The 25,392-nt window shown below is 34.9% G+C and overlaps 1 protein-coding gene across 1 annotated transcript in view; it reads right to left on the bottom strand.

Moving 5' to 3' along the window:
* ANKS1B (ankyrin repeat and sterile alpha motif domain containing 1B) overlaps positions 1-25,392 on the bottom strand; it is a 408,189-nt gene that overhangs the window by 361,452 nt on the left and 21,345 nt on the right. Inside the window, exon 2 of the mRNA XM_062492532.1 lies at positions 904-984. Coding sequence (XP_062348516.1) covers positions 904-984 — 81 coding nt within the window. The remainder of the gene's footprint in view (positions 1-903; positions 985-25,392) is intronic.

Raw genomic sequence — 25,392 nt, 5'->3', positions numbered from 1 at the left:
AATATCTTGTTCAAGAGTTTACTTTATATATTTATTTAGAAAGAATATCCCATATTCAACAAAAAATTAATCCATCCTAAAGAAAATAATCACCCTTCCAGAATACAACTGAAGACACATCCAAAAGTTTTAATTTCTCCATAGAAGGATGCAAAAATTGTGCAACAAGTAAACTAAACACATAATTATATTTTATTAATGATAAACACATAATAATTACATTTTATATAATTATATATTCATAATAAATATGTATTCAATTGTATATGGATATAATTATAGATATATAATGGAGAGTCCAAAATCACATTAAAATTAATGCAAATCACTCTTAATTTCAACTGGGTTTGGATCAATTCCTTATCTCCCACAGAGGAGTTAACCAAAGCTTTATGTCTAAATTTTCTTCAGTGAAAATACCCTTTTTTTTTCCTGCTTTCATGTGTATAATCACTAAATATTCTTTTCATGTTACTTTTGCCTTGATAATGATTAATCTCTACTATTCTTTGTTTCACAAAATTGCTTCCTGAAATGTTCACACTCTATACACACCTACACACAGAAATATAACACAGTATTTTCTGCTGAGATTTCCCAGCAATAAAAAGCTCTAGAGCCAAGACTGGCAAGTAAGAGTGCTAAATTTCCCCAAAACCAAAGAAGAATTTGGAAGAAGCAGTATCGAATCAACAGCTTTTAAACTACATTTCCCATTTGTCATTACTACTTATTGATGACAGTGTCAAAACATCTTATATTAATATATTCCATTGGAAAGAAGGCTCTTTTCAAAAGCTAAGGTTTGCCAATTTTTGATACAACTCTCAGAACTACGGTATATTTTCTTGCATTACACAGTTAATTACAATTCTACATAAAAACCAAGTGTGAGGCACTTACTTGTGTCCATTTAAAGCTGCATGATGTAAAGCAGTATAACCTGAACTGTCAGTGCAGTTTATGTTTGGTCCTCGCCAGATGCTGCAAATAAAGCAAAATTGTGATGTTAAATTTTTGGCTTGGCAAGTACAGAAGTGTCAGAAATGTGATCTACAAATTTAAAGATCTCTCCAACAAGTGTGATTAAAAGATGAATTACCTTGAAGGAAACCTAAAATAGAAAATGTCATCTTGATATCAATATAATTTATTTATAAAAATAATTTTACACATCCATTTATATAAGAGTCATGAATTTTATGTAGGGCAAACTCAAAGACCAATGACAGAATAGTCATTTCAATTAGATCTCTTCTCCCTCTATTACTCTCGTAATTACACTGAGGTTATCATCTGATTTTGTACTACTTTTCCACAAGTAGGTATTCATTTTCTTTAGGTCAGTTAGTCTAGAATCAAACAAACATCAGATCAGTGAGAACCAATCATATTGCTTCAAGGGGCAGGAAATTTATTCTTTTTACTTAACTTGGTATTTTAGCTCCCACTTTAGCTGATTACTTTTTTAAAATAAATTAGATATTCATTTAAAATAAGTTAATTAAATCATGTTTTGTTATCTTTCTGTATTTTACAGTCAACTAAACATGTCCTGTTTAACCAGTTTCATGATACAGACTCTTCAAAAAAAGAGTAAAGGACATATTTTGTTTCAAAGCTAAAAATATGGCTGCTAATCTACCAAAACTAACAACAAAACCAAACCCTGTTAAATAGACAACAGAGGAGTATTGAGAACCAGAAAGCTTTTTTATCTGACCACATTTGAAACTGATTGTATCCTTTACAGAAGCAATTTACTCTTCTGTAACAGTTTTCAATCATCAATATTAAAACCTTCAGGGCACAAAATTAAGAGTCCTGAATTACAGTTTGTTTTCTTTAGTTTCTAATACAGTGCTTAACAGTCATTGGCAAGCCATATTTCCCTTCACTTCATACATTAGAATCAAGTGCTACAGTTTAAAGAAAATAATTTGAAGCTAATAAGTAAAAAGAATTTTTCAAACTGACATTTTTCATTATCCACATCAGTAAAATGACATGTTATGCTTAACATATGATTTTTAAGAATTATTTACTATTGAATCTGTATTTTATTAGCTATAAAATTGAATACATATATATATAAACACACTAGGGAATACTGATGTAGACTGGTCTCTTTTTCATTGTGTGTATTTGAATGATTCATTAGCTCATAAACTTAAGCAGTTGTTTTCCCACAAGTTAATACTGTGTGCATACAGAATTATTTGTGTGAAACGCTGTGTTCTGCAGTGAGCATAATTCTACATAATGCTGGGTACCTCACCTCTCCCTGCAATTTAATTTCTTGGAAGGACAGGATTGAATTATTTTCTTGGACGCAAAGAAGCAAAAAACCAAACAACAACAACAACAACAACAAAAAAAAAAGTTTAAAAAAACAAAAACTGCTCAGGCATCTGCAGAAGTTCTTTTCTACAGAAGGCAGCTTTCAGATAAGAAAAATCACGCTAATATTTTCAATTAAAGGAGACTATTTAAACTTCATGGAATAGTAAAAATTGAGGCCCTGACCTGATAACTACTCTGTAACAGACAGATGTTATTTATGTGGCAAAGACAAGCTTCCTATCTATTAGAAGGAAAGAAGTCCTTATGTATTGATAAGGTACAACCTCTCTTATACTTTTGTATAGTGTTTATCAATTATTGTCTTATTTATTTAATTATATTTTCATCCTTTGATATATACCAGCTTATAGGGGAATGAAGAAAACATAAGTGGTATAGAAAGTAAGATTTTATATACTACAAAAACAAAAAACAAGCAAATGAAAAAACCCCACTACCAACCAGAACATAATTTACTTGGTTTTGATAGTTTGCTTGCTTTGACTTAGAGTTGTAAGGATTTGTCTGTTGGTTGCTTTTCTAAAATGCAAGGATCCATGAGTTCATATACTGTTCATGATGTACTAGGCATCATGAGTTAAAAAAAAAACAAGAAAAGCTAAAAACTAAAAAACTCCCACCAAAACTCCCTAAAATAATCCTCATTTGTTCTCCACTAATTTTGTTCTTTAATCCATTCACTAATTGAAACATTGTTGTACTTACTGACTTTGGTCTTAGGAAATACTTTTTCAATGAAACTGTACTATAGAAGAAAAGCCTCTGAAACTTTACTGAAGAATATACAAATGCACCTATGTGAAACTCCTCAGGACCTGCAGGTTGGGCGGCTGAGAGGCGAAGGACAAAAGACAAGGAGCAAATGCTCATTGAGACACAAGACAGGATGGACAGACTAATCACTGTCAGCTCCCAAAGAGCGCACAAAGACATGCCCAAAATCACAGCGTGGTTATCAAACTACAGAACACAGCAAACACGAGCAGCACAAGGCTGCAGGCAGCTCTCTTCCCTGGGGCCGGAGCTGAAATCCTCTCCCAACGGGTTTTGCGTTGTGACAGTATTGCAACATTATTTCCTACAAAAGGAATGCAGGTCGGGATATTTATGCTTTGATAACTGAGAATCAAATTCAAATTGGACAGTCTGGGTACAAATTCTTACATCCTAAAACTCCCAGCTTCAGCTAAAGCTCTTATCTTGCAATTAGAGTATAGCAGGACAGAAGTCCACTCATATCTATAAGCTCCATAAAAAGCATCTGACTTCAAACAAAAGTGGAGTAGAGATTGAGGAAAATCCTAAATACCCCTACTTTAGTATCATAAACATATATTATATGTGAAGAATCAATAAATATATCCATTTATCTGTGTATTAAAATATCTGTGAAACCAACACTAAGGAGGATCTGGAAACAAATACCATTCAATCTCCAGAAAATAATATTTGTTGACAGAAAATTAGCTCTTTGGAATACTGTTAATACTGAATATTCTCAAAAAAATATGCCCTCTAGTGCTTTGATGCAGTCAATAATTAAACTTCTTAATGTGGTATGCATTAGTAAGTTAGGAATCTGTTTTCCTATGTACATCAGTAAACCAAAACCTTCCCATTACTTAATGAACTTTTAAAAAGGAATTGAACCTACTGTTTGTGCAAAAAAATTGTTTTCATTCAATGGTAAATTAAATCATGATTATCAATTAGTTTCTTCCATTACATCTTGCCAAAGTCAGGCACAAAGAAACAAGTCTGTTATACTATTTGCATTATTACTAAAATCAGAAAGATCTCCTTACAATCTGCTCTCACTGTGGACAAGGAATATTGACCTTATGAACTGATTTCAAATACTAACTGAAAATACTCTTGACTTGGTTAAAAAATTACTGGTTTTTCTGTTTTTATAATGAGCTCAAGTAGCTACGTATAAAGAGCAGCATTTGAAAAGAAATATGAAAATGACAGCTAAACACAGTTAGTTGAATCATTTCTTATTTTTCCATGCTTTTTGGAAAGAAATAATTGTGAAGTGGCTGTTGTTACACACATATGAACAGAAAAGCAAAGAAATAAAAGCTTTTTCTAGCTATTAATCACACAGACACATTCTCCATCAACAGCACAAGAACTATACTTTCAAGGTACACATAATTTTTCCTTCACATTTCTTCTCTGTACATATATCTGCATTATTCCATTTTCATTATACCATTTCATGACTATGCAATAAAACTTCTGGTTCTTATATAATAGTTTTGCTAAGGTGAAAGGAAAGTATTCTTGGTAAACAATGGTAAGAATTTTTAAAAGCCTTAGAACACTGCCTGATGACATGACATTATAAACTTCATCCTCCTTCCACTGATGTCAGTGGCAAACACTAAGCAGTTAAGATTTACACAACTTCTTACTGTTCCTGTGTTCCACAGAATAAATATGTATTACAGGAATTTGACTTGTTCTGAGCCAAAATCTTCAAAATTTTCCATGTTTATTGTTAATCTGACAGAAACATATTGACTAAAGTTTTTTGAGCACATGGCCAGGCTCTTTGTAAGTGCTCTGCCTAACATTCATATACATGTTCAGCTGTGTAAACTCATTTTATACAAAGTACATGGACAATCTTACAGAGAACTTTGAAAACGCAAAATTTTACACAATAATATGGATCATCATTCAGACACATAACAATAATATTACTTATTGTGAACAGCATAAAATAGCTCCCATTCTCTATTTTATGCACAAATACACCACACTGACTCTTGCTCTACTCAATATAAACTCTTGCTCCAACCTAAATAAATTAATAATGTTACTTATCTAATATAGAAATGTAAACTTTTAGTAAATGGGATTTTTTTCTTTCTATGGATTCCTCTTTGTTAGAATCCAGTGTTCTGCCAAACATATTATCCTATAACAATATATATTTACTTTTCATGTGTGGTTTTACCTATTAGGAACACTCCTTTGCTGAATTTGAGGTACATCTTCAAATAGCTTCAAAGAAAGTAAATTTAAATATTTGCCTTTAGTAGCAGTGTAGATAAAACTCTTTGAGAAAGTCATATTTTAAAGCCTAATAAAAAACTCTGCATGTGAAAAAAAAATTGAAAAATGTATTTCAGGAATAATTTCAAGCATGGGCAGTTACAGGTATTAAATTGAAAAAAGCGGATGATATTTTGAGTAAGGCTATCTTTGAGCTTCTTTCCAGTATCAAAAAAAAAGCCTGTTGCATGAAGCAACTGAGAGTTAAAAATCTCAAATTAAAATAATAATAATTCTTATTATTTTAATTAAAATAAAGGGAATGGAAAATGGATTATCAATTCAATTAATATTTATGTTATGCTTAAAGCTTATTGTATATATAAAACCAATTAAGTGCTTTTGTTCTATCAGTGTGCAATGTGACTCAAAAACATTTCAATTTTCAATGTGCTTATTTCTTTTTGATCCCTGCTGTTTAGTTGTCTCAATATAAATAATACAATAAAATTAATGATCAACTATCCATGGGATTAAGGATGTTACTTAAATCCAGGTTCTAAAGCAGCTTATTCCAGTTGCTTTCTTTAACTTTGATCTGTATACAGTCTTGGCTGAGTGTAAGTCTGCAAAATGGGAGAACACCACACTGTTGTCTTATTTCCATAGTGATTCTGTTCAACTTGTGATTTCTATTTGATATATCAGGTGCAGTAAATATTTTGAATTTGATTATTCAGTATACTGATTTACTCATTACTGTATTTAGAGCTAGCTACAACAGTGGGTAAGAAAAAATTACTTTTCCAAATGTGCAAACAGCAGGATCAACACTTACAGTGATAACTCAAGCATGGAACTAAAAAGTGCAATTAAGAAAACATGTAGAAGAAAGGGACCATGTCCAACAACATAAGACTCAAAAAAAAAGTATCTTGCAAGTAATTATTCTTTTTTCAAGTCTTGTGAAATATCACCACAAAATGAACACTGATAGATTTAACAGACTACATCTACCCAGACTAAAATTTGGAGTAGAATGGTAGCATTTAAATTTATGTAAATAACCTTAACGTCCAATAGATAACCTCATATACTTGCTCAATACCATTCTGGCTCTTACTGTATTTTTGGTTGGAGAATGATGAATACTGTCATTATGATGAGTACTGTCATTAGTCCAACCTGCCATCCATAGCTTCTCCAGTGGAAAAAACTATCACAACGTTGGTTATAAATGACTGAATTTCAGGCTGAGGAGAGGCAGAAAGCCAGACACATAGAGATATCTAAGTCCTGGATATCCAGAACAGACTTAGGCATGATGGGTCTTACAGAGAGTCAATATCACCTTATCCTTTGAATAACCTCAGAATAAAAGAAATGCAGTGGAAAGAAAAAGGTTTTTACAAAGGCCTATTTTGATAGAATTAGTTCTTAAGAAACAACTTTAAATGAACTCCTGAGGGGAGAAATTACAGAACCTGTCTGTGAGGACATTACAATTGTGAAGTACCCAAAGAATAGGCTGGAATAGTACTGAGATAATTGGAAATTATACAAATTCTTATTCACATGTTAGGTTATGTGATAAACAGCTCCTGTTTATCCACAAAGGAGCACAAAGAGACAACAGAAAGTGGGAGAATCAAATAATGCCCTAGCTCTGCTACTCTGGAGCTCATCACAGAAGTGTCACCAGTGAATTAAAAGCCAATGTGAGTCCATCAGATCAGCAGTGGACAGCACCACAACATGCAAAGACACACCTTGCTGGGGTCCCTCTCAAAACTGTGCTGTGAGAGCCACCACCCTGCTGCCTAGGGATGTCACACATCAACATGAAAGAATGCTTGGGAACACTTCAAACCAAGAGACACTCTGTCTAGGGCTACAGGACATGTGGATTAAGATTTCCGATGGGATATTTTGAGGAGGAACCGAAGGCAGGGAAAGGGATGGATTTAGGTGATTTGAGGAGGAACAAGTTTGAGAGAATAGAGGGATAAGGGGACAAATAGGGTTGATCACATGTATATAGCTGGTTCTGCAGCACAATAGGCTGGTCATGTCCTACACTCAATCTTATTAGATTCTGATTCCATTTTCCTGGACAAGAACCTCTATCCTGTGTGCATGTACAAGGGCCAAACTGCCTACACCTGAGTCAGACGATGGGTTAGTGAGAATGTATGTCAGTCTGGCCAGGAAATGGAGCAAATGAGGGACTGCATACCAGAAACTGGAGGGAGACCTTGGATCAGAGGACCCACGTGTGTCCATGGAGGCTGCAGATGTAGTGTGGGTGTGTGAGACAGTGTGTGATTGCTAATGCAGACCAAGCTGGGTCAATCAGCAAAGTAGGTGAAGTAGCCTGGGCACCAGTTGTGTGGCCATAGGTTTCTGAGGTTAAGATTGTGCAAGGAGGTGATGTCACTTGAGACCAGGGAGAAGGTTAAGTTTTGCATAACAAAAGATGACCAGGAGGCTTCTGAAGAAGTTTTACTAAGTATTTTGGGGGTTAGCCAACTTTGAATATCTATGTTAAAAATACTAGGGAAATCAGTGGTCTTGTACAGTTGACACAGACCACTGGTAGGCATGTCCTACAACTCTTCAGAATGGACAAGTCTGTGCCTGTGTAATTACATGCAAATTTAGGTATGTCCAGTCTGGGAAAGAATCTACCTAGAAAAATATGTTGATGAGCACCCAGTTTCTCCATTTAAGTACTCTGTATGTCAACATCTAAAGAAACTAAACCTGAACAGAGGTCACATGAACTCTTTTAATTGAGTTAGAACTCTGTTTACTTGAAACTGCAATCAATTTCCCTTGGGGGTATGTAGTTTTATCCTGATAGTCTTAATAGTTTTATCACTTTAAATGTTATAAGAAATCAGTTAATATGCACAAACCAAAAGGAGAAACACATTGACTTCAGGATAATGTCACACAAAGGAATAAGAAATCAATTAGTTATTCTTTACGTAAAAAATCTGTCATATATAAGGTAACTTTGCATTTGACCTTTATCTAACCAGTCTGGCTTCATCATTCCTTATGGACTACTCATCTAGAAGTACACTGGCTGAGTATACTGCATCATACTGTGGCTATATTCAGAAAGCAAAATGATCCTGACTAGTACTGGGTAGCTTTCACAGTCAAGACCAATTTGCCTGGAATGGTTAAAAGACAGAAAGCCTTCATCAGTTATGACAGAAGGGTTCCTCTATATTCCACTTGTCTATAGGGATAAGTGGGGGTTTTGCTTAGTCCACAGAGAATCATATTAACTCCACCTTGTCAATGATGAGTCAGACTGGTCTTTGGATTCAATCCAGAGTTCTGTCCTTGAAAATCCAGTCATTCTGACAGGAAAAAATGTTACCTCTCATTTGGCATAAACCTGCAGAAGAACACTGTAAGAACAACTACTAAATTATGAACATACACAGTCCAAAACCACATTAGCAGGCAGTACCTTTAATAAGCAAAATCATTCATATTTAAGCAATATGAATCATATTCTAAAACTGTTGCCAATGGTATCTCCATGTATGATCTGAAGTGATCTAAGCAATCTGAAAGAACACCACATGGCTAATGCTGAGAAATCTGTGTGTCAGATTAATTGTTCCTATGAAGGAGCAACTCCACACCCATTGTATCATGAGTTTGGACTCCCTAACGTGTATGAGGTAGTTGGGTTCTATGCATTTGCTATGAATAGGATCTATCCACTTTGTGTAAGACCTACAGATGGATCAAGATTAACCAGGAACACAGCTCACTGTGTTATTTAGTATTAAGCCATATAATAGAGAAAGGCTAATTGCCTTGACTATATCTTTTTGTGTGTGTGAATATAATATTTATGGGTACATTCATATATTAAACTCCCTTTATAAGTAAATGCCGGGTTCTTTCAACTCTTTTCAGACAACTAATATTTAATGAAATTACATAAACACTAATTATTTTTCTATAAGCAAAAGAGAAATCAATTATTTGAAGGGTTGTGAAAGCCCTTGTATCTCTCATGATTCTAAGTACATCAAACACTCACTCACCAGTTGGTTTAGGGAAGGGATTGTCCCATTCTACTCTGCATTACTGTGGTCTCGCCTCAAGTGCTGTGTGCAGGTTTGGCAGCCACAATATAAGAATGATATAAAGCTATTAGAGAGCAACCAAAGGAGAGCTATATTGCTGGTGAAGGGTCTTGAGGGGAAGCCGTATGAGGAGCAGCTAAAGACTTATTCTGTTCAGCCTGGAGGAGACTGAGGAAAGACCTCATTGCAGTTATAACTTCCTCATGATGGAAAGAGAAGGGGAAGGCACTGATCTCTTCTCTGTGATGACCAGAAACAGGACATGAGGAAATGGCCTGAAGTTGTATCAGGGGAGGTTTAGGTTGGATATTCCACCCGGAAGAATCACAGCACCAGCCTGACTGAGCTCAGAGAGTGCCTGGACAATGCTCTTAAGCACAGGGTGTGACTCCTGCGGATGCTGCCGTGCAGGGCCGGGAGCTGGACTTTGATGACCATTGTGGGTCCCTTCACCATATTCTATGATGATTCCATACTCATGTGAATATACCCATGAATGCTGAGGTACAGTATATACATCAGTATTTTCTTTTGAAGAACAGAGCACATTCTCAGAAAGACCTTTCTGACTCCCTCTTTTGTAAGAATTAGCTGACATTAAAATATTTTTTTTTAAAGCCACTCTAGTATTACTTTTATCAGAAATAAATGGAAGCAAAGTCCTAATTCTCTTTCTTTCAAGAATGCAGATATAATGATATATTTTGTTAGGAAAGATATTCCCTTTTTCCTAATTCAAGTGACCTTGAATCTTTAGTAAGAAAAGAGCGTTTTTTTTTCCACAATTCAGTTTTGGATACCCAACACAGTATTCCCATCCATCATAAATTCAGTGTTTGCAATTTTAAACACATTCTTATCACAGAGAGGCAAAGTCAATATTTACTAGAAAAGGAGAATTTAAAATCTCTAAATGATTAATTATGCATCCTGGAACACTTACTGACATTTGTTTAAGTGGAATAAAAATTCCTGAAGCTCTGGCACTGGAAACGGCACTGGGAAGAGTAACAATTTACATCAAAGATTTTTGAATATGGATGCTGTTAGATCTATGACCTCAATCCAGTACTAAAGATTGCTCATCTTAGAAACCAACCTGAGATGAGACTCTTTGTTACAGCTGTAGGACACAGAACAGAGCTTGCTAAATATAGAGTCTGCAATTCAGCTGGCTTTAATACCTTGTCCTTCCTCATCTGGGTTTCCTCAAAAGTAGAATAACACTTTCAGACACTAGCAAAACAGGCACAAGAAGAAATGCATGATTCCATATCCTCTTGATTCTTGGAGACCATCTCACACCTCATTCTTAATTTATACTATTTGAAAGAGAGATTCAGAAATCTACTACAGTAACATTAATCCCTGCATCAATGTAATCAATCCCTCACTATCTTGACAAATGAAAATGTAACACATGTGAGAGTCTCACTTCTTGTGTTTGTATCCACATGATATTAAATCAGTTATCCACATAATTTCCCATATTCTCAATTCAAAGCTTCTGTATCTTCATCTCATAACAGAAGCAATAATGTCCAACCCTTTTGGACAACCTGCCATAACCTTAGCCCGAACTCAGAACCACGAAAGACTACAGCTCCAGGAGCTAACTTCCAAAGTTTCAATCCTGAGATATTAAGGCTCTTGAAGTCTATCAGTGACCTATAACATATGTAGAATGTATACATAACATTTGTGCTTGCCAGTAGAATATTTCTTCAGTTATTCAGACTCCACGGACCTAAGCAGACAATGAGCAAGGCAAGCAACATCAGAAGCCTGCAATAGTACATTACTGCAAGATATAAGGTAATTGAAAGTAAACTTGAGCAAAATGAATTCAAAAGAGTACTAAAATTCTTTCCTCTCATCCTGGAGTGACTTTATAATGATGAATTGTATAATATAAACATTATGTTAATATTTAGTAACATAAATATTAAACAATTAGAGTCTGTTCTTTGGAGAGACAGTTTCAAATCAGAGGTGCTCTTACTGAATTTGCTAGAATGCTGCCATAGAGTATCTGCACATTGACTGCCTCCATCCAAGTGCTAACACCCTTTCTTTCCACCAGCTCTGTATTAACTTCATTAACAAGGACAAAGTTTAGGAAAGATATATGAAATACAAAGATAGATATGACAAATACATTATAGAAACGATAGTCACTGAATAGGAAAAAAAAATAGCACCTGTTCAGATTACATCAACGTTTCTTTCGTTAAATTGATAACTCCTTATCAAATTAAATAATGAAGTAAATCAGGGTGAAATTAGCTGCTGCAATAAGTACAACTGGGCAAAACCAATCCACCAACCAAGTTTTTTCAGAGCCTTGACGTCAGACATACTGCAAACCTCAGATGGAATCTTTGTAACATCTAATCTTTAATATATAGAGCTATTATAATTTGACATGTTCAAATACTTTCCACATAGAATAGAAAATCTGAATAAGAATTATATTGGATGAAATTACTGCATGGTACAAAATTACTAAATCAGATAATCTTATTAACTAAGAACAGTTTGACCATAAATTCTCTATCCTATGCTCTAACTAACTGGAACAGTGGGACAGAAAAAAGCTTTCTAACAATAAAACCACTGAATTAATGCCTTAGTTTCTTCTCGCAGCAAAATGTCATATTTGAAATAAATAATATCAAAGCAGAAGAATGCTACTCAGCACACATTTCACTTGCTGTGCTTTGCCAACAGAGGTCAGAATTACCTCAGCAGCATCCAAACAGTTACTAAGATCACAACTAGAAATACTTTTATTACCACAAAATTACTTTCACAAAGACAAGCAACATACTTTAACTAGAGGCTGAAGATTCACAGTGACATGCTACAAAGGTCTTCCAAAGCTTTTGGATATGTAACGACGTCACCACTTAAAATTTCCTGAACACTGTTACTGAGGTAACTACAAAGGTCATATCCATCACATGACTAACAAAGTATTTGGTAAGATATGTTAGCAATCATTTGGATTACTCAGAAAAAATCAATTCATCCAACATGATGTTTTTCATTGAAAAAAAAATATTTATGACACATAGCTTAGAAGGTAAAATGTAATTACAGTAAAAATATTCAGTACATTTTCAGTCTATTTATGTTAGAATTCCCTATTTAAATCCATTAGGAGTTATTGTTTCTACTCTATTTAAAAGCCTTATCAAATATAGAAATGAAATCCAAAACTAAGAGGTTTAAATGACACAGTAGTTTCTACTATGAAGGAAGATCTGGGTGATGTAGAGTTTCAAGCAGCTTAGAAAGAACAATAACCCATCACTTATTTCCAGATGTATCTACAGTGAACAGTGTGTTTTATAATTTTCCAAAAACCAATTACACATCAACAAAGAAATATTCTTCTTACCTCAAACAGTTTTACTGTGGAATGTTTTCTAGAAAATGAACCTAAGACCTATTCCATAAGTATTGCAAGTGCTCCATGAAACTGCAGCTCTGTGGATCATGAACTTTTCATCAATATTAAAACAAAGACGCTAAATTTGAGGGAATACGTTTAAAGAATTATTGTTCAGCAACTTTCAGCATCTTTCTGCTCCTTTAAATTGAACTGATAGGATACTTCACATAGGATACTTCACATAATCTGTTTTGGCAAATACCTTTTTTGTAAAGTATATTACAAGACTCAGCCATAATATGAATAATTTAATGTCCTTTCTGAACTGCCTGTTTGGTAAGAGATATATAGAGAACCCAAATTTGTGTGCAAATATTCCTACCAATACCAAAGATTTAAAAGCAAAAAAAAACCTTGGAGGAGGGATCCCAGTTCCACAATAAGACACCATGCAAAGTGATTCCCCCCAACTCTCTCTCTCTAATCTACTACCAGCACTATGGCACCTGAAGTACTTGTGGAACAATTACTTTGACTTTTTTCAGCTGTGTTTAATTCAAATAATGTTCCTAAATCTTTATATAATTCAGCAGGAAAAAACAATCCCCAACTAAATACCTTAGGTACTAAACTAATTGTATCATGCAAGGCTAGACTGTCCTACAACAAAAAAAAGGGAAATTATACACCAAGAAAAGTTATGAAATGCATGTGTGGATGGCATATTCCATCCTACTTTCCTTTATGATACATATAAATTTCTTTTTTTTTTCTCCATTAAAGGCCATACATTTGCAGAGAAGAAAAATCCTTGTTTGTGAAATCTTCAGAAAGCTGAATGTTTTTAGAAAATTATAGAGATGGGAAGCCCTCTGACATACACATGGGCTAGGTTCTCTAGAAGATACTTAGTATTAATTGTTACAAGAATCCAGACACAAAACTCCCTGAAAAACAGACCCCAGCTGAATTCGCCTTATTCCGAATTCACTTTAAATTTCAATTATCTTTAATCTTGGAAAGAAAGATCTTTTACTACATCTCATTCTATGCTCACCTTTAAGAAGTAGATTTGACTGTTAGTTCAATGTTGGCAGTAAAATTATTCAGATGAAGCCACCATTTCACCAAAGGGGGCACAATCGGATTTCAGATCATAAGAAGAGGGACATTTTCCCCCAAGCCCTTCATGAAGCCTGACCAAAACTATACTTGTCATATTTGGAGTCACACTAGAAAATCCATATACATATATATGTGTGTGTGTGTATATATATATATATATATATGTGTTTGTATATATATATATATACACACACACATACACCCTTCTAGTGGAATTAAATTTTAGAAGTGGCCAAGGCCCAGCTATTGGGTAGCTCATGGCTGGGCCCCCATGGTCTCACCACCAAGGCAAAGAAGATCATATAGATGTTTCTGACAGAGCTTATGTTAGCACAATCCAAGGAACATTTCTTTCCTAGAGGAGGACATAGTAGAAGATAACTGTTTAAAAACCATCTGGAATATCGATTTCTTCTGGATTTTCAAGAAGCCACCTAAAAAGACCACAGAAGGAACTCGCCATCTTAAAAAGCATGAGACCTCAACCCAAATTTATATGAAAGACCTGCATTGATAGCACCCAATTTGAAAAAACACAGACAGCACAGCATTACTCCTATAATACTGATAACCGAGATAAAGAATTAATTTGGGGTACATTATTAGCATAAAGATTCCATACAGACATGATTCCATGCAGACATTGATTGTGCCAGTTCAGAGTAGCCTGAATGTACAGAGACTCTAAATATTTTCTATAAAAGCATAATCAAAGTTGGAAGGTTAATTTCTCCTTGGGCACGGAAACAGAATCTCAGGATGCAGATCATGGTTGTAGAAATTCTAAAACTCAACCAAATCTACAGCAAACAAAACAGAAACAAAAGTTCTGACCTTTTTTTTTTTAAAAAAAACAACAAAAAACTTTAACAGTTCAACCAATGAAGGAATAGATTATTATTACAGTGAAATACAAATATTAGCATTGTTGATCATATAGTTCTGCCACACAGAAGACAAAACTTCAGTAGTAGTCCAGGGATTTCAGAACAGCTCAGAGGTTTTTTTAAATGGCAAGATGAATTTTACAGCTTCAGTTTTGTTGCCACCACAGTTACAAACATCTTCACAGAGAGGTAAATTGATACAGGAGTGGATTTTTAATTTTACAAACAAAAACTGTTTTTTTGGCTTTTCTGTATCACCAAGTCATTCTGAGCAACCTAAAATCCAAAACAGATTCTGCAGACAGTCATTTTTGGGCAGTAGAGTTTTATGTATTTCTCTTCCATGTAACAGAGGCACAATTGTTTCAGACCTGATTTACAAAATAGCTGTGGACAGTCTGGCAACTAGAATGTTTATACACTGTTGAGATGAAAGCACAATCAATACCATCAAAACTATCTGGCTTTGCTTAGCTCCCAGAAAATATGTCATGGGTTGCAAGCAGGTTTGGACTCTCCATTCTGCCAGACCCTGAAGGCCATGCCAGTTCTCTTGTCACTTCAACTCTGAAGTATTTAGGAACTCAGGCTGCACAAGCAATAGTAAACTAAACATGCTGGAACTTTTTTCTGGCACAAAGGTCATACTGGCATGGAAATACTCCACACCTACACTACCCAAACCTTCTAAACAGTATAGCTGCATCCAGATTGTCTATCAGGCCCCAGGCACATACTAATTCTTCAGCTGTGCTTGGTAGCTTTTTTCTTGGGAGAATGCCACATGGCACCTTCCAGTACCCAGAAATGTTCCCAGGCATGTTAAAGTTAGATGCAGCCTCACATTCCTGTCACAAATTTGGCAGAAGCCTGTCTCACACCAGCAGCATTTATCAGCTTAGAGGATGCAGGGGCATCACTGCTCTGAGCTTGGGTGCAGACAGATCATGATGAGCCTCTGTCCCACGGTTCATGTTTCTGCTTTATGCCTTTGATTCTCCCAGCAAAGGGCACAGAAGGAAGAAGTGGTGGTACACTGACCCCAATTCCTTTTTTTAGCTGCTTGTTTGACTGCTTGATGCCAGGATAGAGGATAAGGGGGAGGAGAGCTGTAGATGTGAATATCCCAAACAATACACCACCATTGTTAACTTCTTTTCTTCTTTTCTCCCTCTTCATGTGCACACTTATATCGATGGAAATTCCTAGCAGCAGATCCATAACTACATAGTATACCTGCAAGGCAGTCTAGGAGTCTCATTCTGGTAAAAACTTAAGAAAGGAACCCACAATGGACTCAGAATGACCTAATTTCAGGAAAATATTGGTAATGACTACAGCAACATGAATCTCTTCAAGTTTTTAGCAGAAAGAACAGTTATCAAGAAAGCAGTCTTTTTTTGGTTCAAAAAAGATACGAAAATCCTTTACACCAAAAATACCTACACTTAAGTTCTATAAACAGGGACTCCGGAAAAACTTCAATTTGTATAGAAGGAAGCCAGAAATGACTGGGTAGGAAAAAGTAATTTATCCCACCAATACGAAAGCTGAAATTAAAGACTGACAAAACTTTACTAAATTGACAGACTTCTCACTTCTGATATCCCAGTCATCATCACAAATCAAGGAGAAAGAAGCCTTCTTAAGTGAGAGGAACCTAGATAAACACTGGAAATTTGTCCCACTTATCACAGATATTATTTTCCATAATTAGATGATCTCTCTGGAAGGAAGTACAAGTTTCTGTCTTGTGAGAATAGGTCAAGGATGAAAGTGAGAGTTGGATATCCATACCCATGATGAAGAATATGATGGAACTAAGCAATTCCATAATTCCAGTCTGTCATACTGTCTCTGAAAATCCCTTAAAAATGGGAAAGTATACATCAGGAAATTTAAACAGAGAAGAAAGGAACTCCAATGCCTCATCACAGTTGAAGCAGGGCAGGAGACACATTCTATTGATCTCTGAGACAACGTTTCAGCTTCTGGAACACTGAGGTCCTAAAATCAAAATACAGAATGCTGTCTTAAATCTCCTACTCAGAGTTCACAATCCCATAGTACATCAAATTCCTTGAGAGTGTATTCAGAGTTTTTAGGAATTGAAATCTTTAACTGGATATACTGATCTGAAAGATTAGCCAGCTTGCAATATGGCAGAGAGAATTTTGCATCACTTAGTTTATGGATCACATGGTGGCAGAGCTACATTTCCACACCTATTCATCCCAGTGAGGTTAAAAAGGTCCTCCAGTCCACCTGAGCATAGGAAACTGTCACAGAAGATACTTGGAGTCACAAAGAGTCCAAACGACAGGACTATATACTGGAATTATTCATAATCAATTTTAAGTTAGATTTCCCACAGATAAATCACATTATAGAAAAAACAATGTCTTAGAAACCAAGAGATACAAATGACCTCTGTCAATTTAAAGATAAAATAGCATTGAATTTTATCATTTGAACTATTCTTCAAGATCAAGACAGACCCCTTTTCTTTCAAAATTGAAAGTCACTTTGGTTTAACATTGGTTTCTTATGCAATTAAAAAGAAACTGATTTCTTGGCAACTGTCACACAAAGTTGAAGGAGAACTGGAATGGTTCTGTACAACTACAGGGCTGGGAGGGGAGACTCAAGCAGATGCTTTAACCAATGCCAGTACAAACTAAAACACCTATAAAAACTAAATGTAATTAATATCGTATATTATAGATAAACTACATACAACAAAAGGAAAAGAAAGAAATCAAGATTCAGTTGGAATTGTGCTCCTACCAGTTCCATCTTGCAATTACAACCAATAAAAGATCACAGAGATTTCCTAGCAGGCTGTACTATCTTCTTTACAAGTACAAGTGACATGGTGGCTGAAGTGAATTACAGGCACTGCAGGTCAAGGAGTTTTAATTTCAGCTGCATGGTCTTATGTGTGCAGAAATCAATCAACCACAAAACTGTGGTCAACCACAAGATTAAAAATAAGAAGAAGTCAAGTTAGTTATACTATAAAAGTAGTATTATTTTTAATTTGCCATTTACAATTTCTAGTGATATGGTTCACTGTGATATAAAAGGAGTATATGGCTCTAAACTTAGACACAACCCATGGATCTCAAATGAAATACTGAAGAACAATATTCCATATGTATATAATCCACAGTTAGAAACTATCAGCACACTGTAAGAGTGCTATTCCATTTATTTTAAAGGGAAACAATTTTAAATACAGCCATTGCAATAAGCAAAGACAGACATTTGCAAACACAGGATTAACTCAATTTCTAAATGCTCCTCTACATCCTGTGGAGGGTTTCATAAAGAAGTATAAGCATATACTATAATTATTCACTTCTTCCCAACGCCATTTCCATTCTTTGGAAATTATTTTCACACTAAAACATTGGGCTACATCAAGCAGAACTCATATTTTTAACCCATTTGAGGAAGAACGTTTCATATTCTTCAAAAGACAATACATGGATTTTACCCTTTACAAAGGTAACCAATTAGTCTTACTATCCCAAACCTGACCTAATCATTGAGTGAATAGCATATTCAACAAAGTCAACACAGTTACTGTCAAGTCATCATCAATATTTTAGCGTTGTGTAGACAGCAGAATAAAATTAGGTTTTACTATGACATTTGGTACTATACTATAAAACATAAATTATGCATACAGTATTTTGAAGTCGAATGAAAGAAGTTGCTTTGTCAATAATTCAGGCAATAAAAGAACAGCAATTCCCTATGTTTTAAGTGTTTTCAACAGCATTTGATTCTATTTTTATTGGCTCTAATGCTATTTCTTTATTCTTGTAGTTAAAATGAAAACATAAGATGAGGGGAAGTTATAGCTGTATAATACATGAATAAAACAGTGATTTTTCATTCCTGATATTTTTCTGAATTCTTTTTTTATATAGGGGGATAACGTTTCTCTAAATAAAGCTATCTTTTCACGATAAAAGGAATCAAAATAATAACATTTGACAGACTTAAGTCCAAACCATCAGCATATGGTTTGGACTTAATTGTTACTGAAAGAAAAAAAAAAAAATTAACTTCCAAAACTAAGGTACTATACTACCTTTTAAGAGTATAAGCTAAGTCTTATAGCACTAGCTTCTAGTTTATGCATAAACTAGCTTCTCTAGTTTATGCTAGAGAAGGCCTGGGGAGGATCTCACAATAAGTACACAATGGGAGAGTGCAGAGAAGGCAAAGCCAAACTCTTCTCATTATGCCCTGTGGCAGGGCAAGAGGCAACAGACATGAAGTTCAACACATGAAATTCCATCGCGAAATAAGAAAACACCTTTTTACTATAAAAGTTATAGAACACTGGAGTGGGATGGCCCAAGAAGCAGAGTGTCCATTCCTGGAGGTTCTCAAAATCCAAGTGGGCAACCTCTTCTAGTTGACCCCTGCAGATGACCTCCTGATGTCCTTTCCAACATCAACTCTTCTGTGATGTACATTCATTTTACAATAAGATCATAATTTTTTTACTAAGATCCACCACTTTATGTCATGCATGAAAGTACATATAATAGAAAACACCTCTGTAATATTTTTTTCTTCAAATTAATAAAATTCAAATTTTCATCTTCAACAATACAGAGCTTCACCTAAAAAATTAATCTAGACACCAGTAAGCAGACTGAATCAAGAGTAACTCCCATATTATAGTGATGGAGTAAATATACCCAGTCAATCCAAACCAACCAGGTTTTTTTCCTCTCTTTAACACATGTAAGGCAAGTGCACCTCACATTCCGTCCAACACACACTTCCTGAGAAACCTGGAGCTAGGATGCATTAATAACATCCCTGCTTTTGGCAGTCGTAGAGAGGCATGTATGAGATACATTGTTCAGTACTGCCATAAAGTCCTCGCATTAATCACTAGGATAAGAATAATGAGACTGGTCAAAAGTTGATCGAATTACTTGTACCAAAGTAAGACCACAATACACAATTACCCAAAAAAATGTGCAACATACCTATTTATTTTCTCCTGAAAATCTAAATGTTTGTAGTCCAGATAGCAAGACAATTTGAATTTCATCTTCTCAGAGTGTTTGTGACAATGTAAATAATGGACTGACTGGGACAACAGAACTTCCATTCCACTAAAAGCTAACTATCTAATTTTCAGAGGCTGAAGGAACTTCTAGGTACCCAAACTACTTTACTGTGAAGTTGTTTTTGAAGAATGCCACCTTTAACAATGACAGAATGCAGTGGAAAACAAAGGGAACATGCAATCATCTCTATCAACTCATAATGAAGAAAGTAACAGACAAGAAAAATTACTAAATTAATACAGCTTAAATTAGTCAATAAGGAAATAATATTATCAAAGAGAAAGGGAGGAGAAAATTACTCTGGTCCAACAGTCTCACTGCTTACGAATCTAAGTAACAGTAAGAAGTAGTGAACATGATTGACCACAATCAATTCTTTGGCCAAGCTTCAACACCAGAAGAACAGCTGTGGATATTGCTGCCAGCAAAGACAGAATGCTTATGGTGAGAAGCCATATCCAGGTAACTGTGAAGACTTCCCGAATATATGAAATGGACCTTTGGAATAATCTCATTCAACCACTTTCTCTGAGATGGGAAAATTTCAAAGCTGGAGCTAATTTTGAGGTTAGTTCAGTTTGCTTGGGAAATTGTGTGGTCAAGTTTTAAATCTCTTCAGTCATGGATACTTCACCATCTGTCTTGCCAATCTTTTGCAGAGCTCGATTACCCTCACTTTGATTTTTATCTGTAATATCTAGTCATATATTTCCTTGTTGCATTTCGTATCTGTCCCCATTTTTCCCTTGCTGTGCACACCTGATAAGACTGGGGTGCTTTGTAAAGCCAAAAGAAGTAGTTTAGTTGAGGACATCTTAATAGGATCCTGTTTAGTGTTCTTCTCTTCTGTCTGAACAAACAGCTCTTTCAACTTCTTGCATGCCAGTCCTCCAGCCTCGTAATGATCTTGGTGTGTTTCCCTGTTCTGGATTTTCCCCAATTTGTATCTCCTATAATTAAGTCCAAAACCATACAAGTCTTTAAACTGAGGTGAATAGGTACTTCCCTCAACTTTCTGGCCATGTTTTCTGCTGACCTTCTCTGCTGTGAGGGTACATTGTGGACTTATGTTCCCATCACAGATGGCAGCCAGGTTAGCCAGCTACAAATTAGCCTTGGTCAGTCCAGACTGATTCCTTCATTCACCTTCTTGTCCTTTATGTACTTGGATATACTGTCATGAAGAAAATTCACATACATACCCTGATGGGGCTGAAGATATTTTAAAAACTGAAGATTATTCAAGAAAGAAATAATCACTTTACATTTTTTATTCTATACATGGTTTAATAGAAGTCTATGATTATAATGGCTGTCTTTCAAATCTTGATCTTACTTCCTTATTCATAGACTGAAGTCCAGATGTTGTCCAACAATTCACTTCTGTGAAACCCTTTGAATTTCCCAGTTCTCTTCTTAAAAGGAGAGAATACCAATCTGTAAATAAATACTACCTGGATAAAGCTGAAAGGCTATTGTGTTCCGTGCACTCTCTTCAGGTTCCCATGACCTGTTGTTTTTGGGGTTTTTTTTCATTCATTTTGAAGTGTAGTTGCTTTTTTCTAAGGCCTAGAATTATGAAAAGAACATTACATACAGGATAGGTAATATAGATCTTTCTCCTAAGGTTAAATAAATTAAATACCTATGAATAAATAAACATACATTGAATTGCGAGAATTAGGCACCTCACCTAACACTCAGAAGAGTAATCTAAGAGAAGAACACTGTGCAGTTCCTTCAACCCAGTAAAGAGGAAATTCTAAGACATGCATGTTTCTGAAAACCTCTCTTATTTCAAAGATAATGTATCTCAAGACTAAGGAAAAATGTCCTCTGTTTACAATCCCAAATGGACAGCCTTTCAGAAATGTAAGCAGACATCTCCTCTTCCCTAAGAACTCAGAAAAGTTGATTTCTTTATTTTCAAGGTGCTCGCTATGGTGGAAAAATCCTTTAAAAGAGAAATGAGACCATTCACCTGAGAAATACCCTGACCTCCAGTCCTTTAACTAGTGAATGACTGTATATTTTATATTTGGTTAATTCTAGATAAATAACTTAAAACAATCATAAGAATAATAAAGCCTGACACAGGCTTTGCAACAGAATGTTTCAAGCATGAAAAACACCAAAGATGTTCTCTTAGCAACCTATAAGAATTTTCTATGATAAAGCTCACATTGAATTATGCAGGAGATTCTGCAAGTGGCTTGTGTTTTTAATGGTAGTCTATTAAAATCTTTCAAACAAAATTAAGAAATACAGAGTTTGTGACAAGATATCCACAAAAAATCCCCAAAGACACAAAAAAAATTATGGAGCCACATCAAAGGAAAATTAGATCACCTAAATTTTGCCTGCAGTAGCTTTCAAAAGTTATCCCAGAAATCTGCCATATTGTCGTGATTGGCTTCTTTCTTGGATGCAAGACTGAGATTACTACATACCAGAAAGGACAAAATAAATATTATCCTACACTCCATATGAACATAAATCCTTACAGACCCAAATAACATCTAATTCCAGGTTCTCCAACTCCTGGTCCTCCTTGCACAAAGCAGGAACAAAATCTTTTGCAGGCAGCTCAGAAGAGAGAACAAAGGACACAGAATCCTTCAGCATTAGGTCGGTTGCTACCAAATGAATAGAAAAAGTGAATAGAAGTGAACTTCATTTAGTTGTGTAGATTTTAGCTGTGAAAACAGCAGTAGGCATACTCACAAAAGAGTACAATTGTGCTGTGAGAGCACATGAGAAAGCTGGGAAAAGGTATAAAACTGAGACATTTGCCTTATGGGATTAAAGGGTTAAGGCAACAGATATTCTCATTGCTAACAGCCTGGTCTGTCAGAGTTCAAATTTACCAATTACCCTGAAGCCAGCTGTCCATACTATTCCATTCTAAATTTAATAGCCTTCAGAAAATGTTATCTTTCCAAATTAAAATGATTTGCAAAAGACAGAGTAAACCACTATCAGGTAAGATATCCACTTAGGCACACACATATATCTTCCACTCTGACTGAACACAGTCTCCCTGCTTTTACTATCTCACATTATACACTTGCTCCTGAAGAGCAGCTACACCTTTAAAAAAGGCATTTCAGTACTTTTATCCCTTCCAGCTTTAGTCCCTTTCTCCTACTTTATTTCTCCCCATGATAAATAAGAAGCTTCTGGTAGAAGCTTCCATTATCCAGATGCATATGACTTTGGATACCTGTAGAAATATGACCTTTTTCAGATTTATTAAATTCTTGCTTTATCTTGAATTCTGCCATTTCCAGTCAACTAATTTTAAAGTCTTTGCTCCTAAGTTAATGGATAGTCTTACACCGCCATCTTTAATACAGACTAAAATTGAAGTTCACTTGAAAGCATCACCATTAAAAACTTGATTTTAGGGCAAAAGATCAAGATAAATAGAGAATAATTTCACACTAAAACTTGGTCTGATATTATATTAATAATATGAATGAGTTGATAAACATTAATTATCCATGTAGGACCTCTTCAGATTTTAAAAAAAAATTTGAATAGTTGATCTTCTCATAAAAAGTTAATTATCATTTCAAGCCATCTTCTGAATTTTGTCCAGTTTTAAGTCTAACAAAGAACAACAGCATGGATTTACTTTGACCACAACTGTCCCACTTTAGAAGGAGTACCCCATCTATAGAACCGTTTTGGGTGATGGGTAATGCTAGATCCATTTCAATTAAGTCTTCATGTATTTGATTAATCTGTTATCAGTCAACTGTATGATGTTTCACTGATGTTGCTTCTTACCATTTTTAATACACTGTCTATTATTCCTTCTGGGAATTTTCAATCATCTTCTTACCGTTTTTAATACACTATTATTCCTTCTGGGAATTTTCAATCATGCACTTCCCTAAACGTATTCATAAACACCTGAACAGGAAATAATTTAATACACCTGCCATGGGATAATGTAACACAAAACTAATGCATGATGCACTCATTCCAACTCTTTAAATATCATACTCTTCTCAGAATAGCAGTGCAGTACTCCGAAGATGTGCTCAAGTTCCTGTTGACTTCAATATCCTTGGTAACATACTGAAACATCGCTTGAAGATTGTAGAAAAATTTTATTTCTCAGGTGATCCTGAGATCACATCAGGGATCACTATCTGAAGGTGATTTTTAGATTCACTGCAAATTGTATCTTCAGTATGGAATAACAGATAGGATGGTTCTCACAGATTCAGTATAAAACATAAAGATCTATTTCAAAACATGGGCACCTAGATATAAAGTTTAATTTATACATAAACATGTTGGGTCCTGCAAATAGTCACTAATTTTCACTGCAGTGAAAGCCAGATTACCACTAGGTTTGATAAAACCTCTGAAAATGAACTGGCAAACCTGTACACAAGGCATAATTTTATCAAGAGAAAGCAGCACACATTAGACCAGCAATCTTCTACAATGAGAAAATTTTCACCAATTGAGGATCTACTTAAAGATCAAATTATTTTTTAAATTATTGAAAATATGTCACAACTCACCATCTTAATACATCATTTAAATAAAAAATATTATCATTACTTGAGATGCCAAGAATAGATCCCAGTGTATAATGCTAGATCAGCTACAAGTAACAGATTTTGATCCAACTGCAGGTACTAACATATTAGAACTCCCCCAGGTGCTGGAAAACAAAATGAACCAGGCACCAGGATGTGTCCCAGCTACCAACTGTATAAAAGACACTATCTTTATTACAGATATCAGAGAAGAGAAACACAAATACCAAGAAGCACATACTGAAAGTTGAATGGAACTTAATACCAAAATGCAGACATCTGAGGAACTCTAGACAGACTCTAAATAAATACAAACCACTAGCCCATGCTAAGAGATGTGAGAAGAAATTACAATTTTGGCACACACTTCTTTTGCCATCTTGAGAACAATTTGAGATTAAATGTTGGGAACTTTTCTATTAGTGTTGCTTGCCAATAGTGTGGTTTTGTATTGTAAACTGGGATTAGGAGTATTCTTACCATATGTTGCTAAAAAGTATATGTACAGAGTGGTTATCTAAAGAGTCTGATACCAATTTCTTCATACTCAGTATTTTTAATATATTTTGTCTTCAAAATTTTATTTTTCTTCTTAAAATATTTTTGACTTATCAAAATGTTTGTGTTTTACCCATTCCTGAAGATTAGTAAGGTTTTACTATAGTCTAATCTTGTTTTATAAAGTATTTTGCAATAGTTTCCAGGTTTCCAATATCTGTAAATTTAACAAATGCAATTTTAATTTCTCCCTCCAAAACGAAAATACTCAGCAGAATCAAACTTCGGCATATCTCTAAGTGACAATTTATTTCAAGACATTGAACAAAGGAAACA

This window comes from Cinclus cinclus, chromosome 4 (genome assembly GCF_963662255.1).
Source record: "Cinclus cinclus chromosome 4, bCinCin1.1, whole genome shotgun sequence".
Classification (NCBI taxonomy): domain Eukaryota; kingdom Metazoa; phylum Chordata; class Aves; order Passeriformes; family Cinclidae; genus Cinclus; species Cinclus cinclus.
The sequence above is the reverse complement of the archived record's forward strand: the minus strand, read 5'-3'. Positions and strand labels throughout refer to the sequence as shown.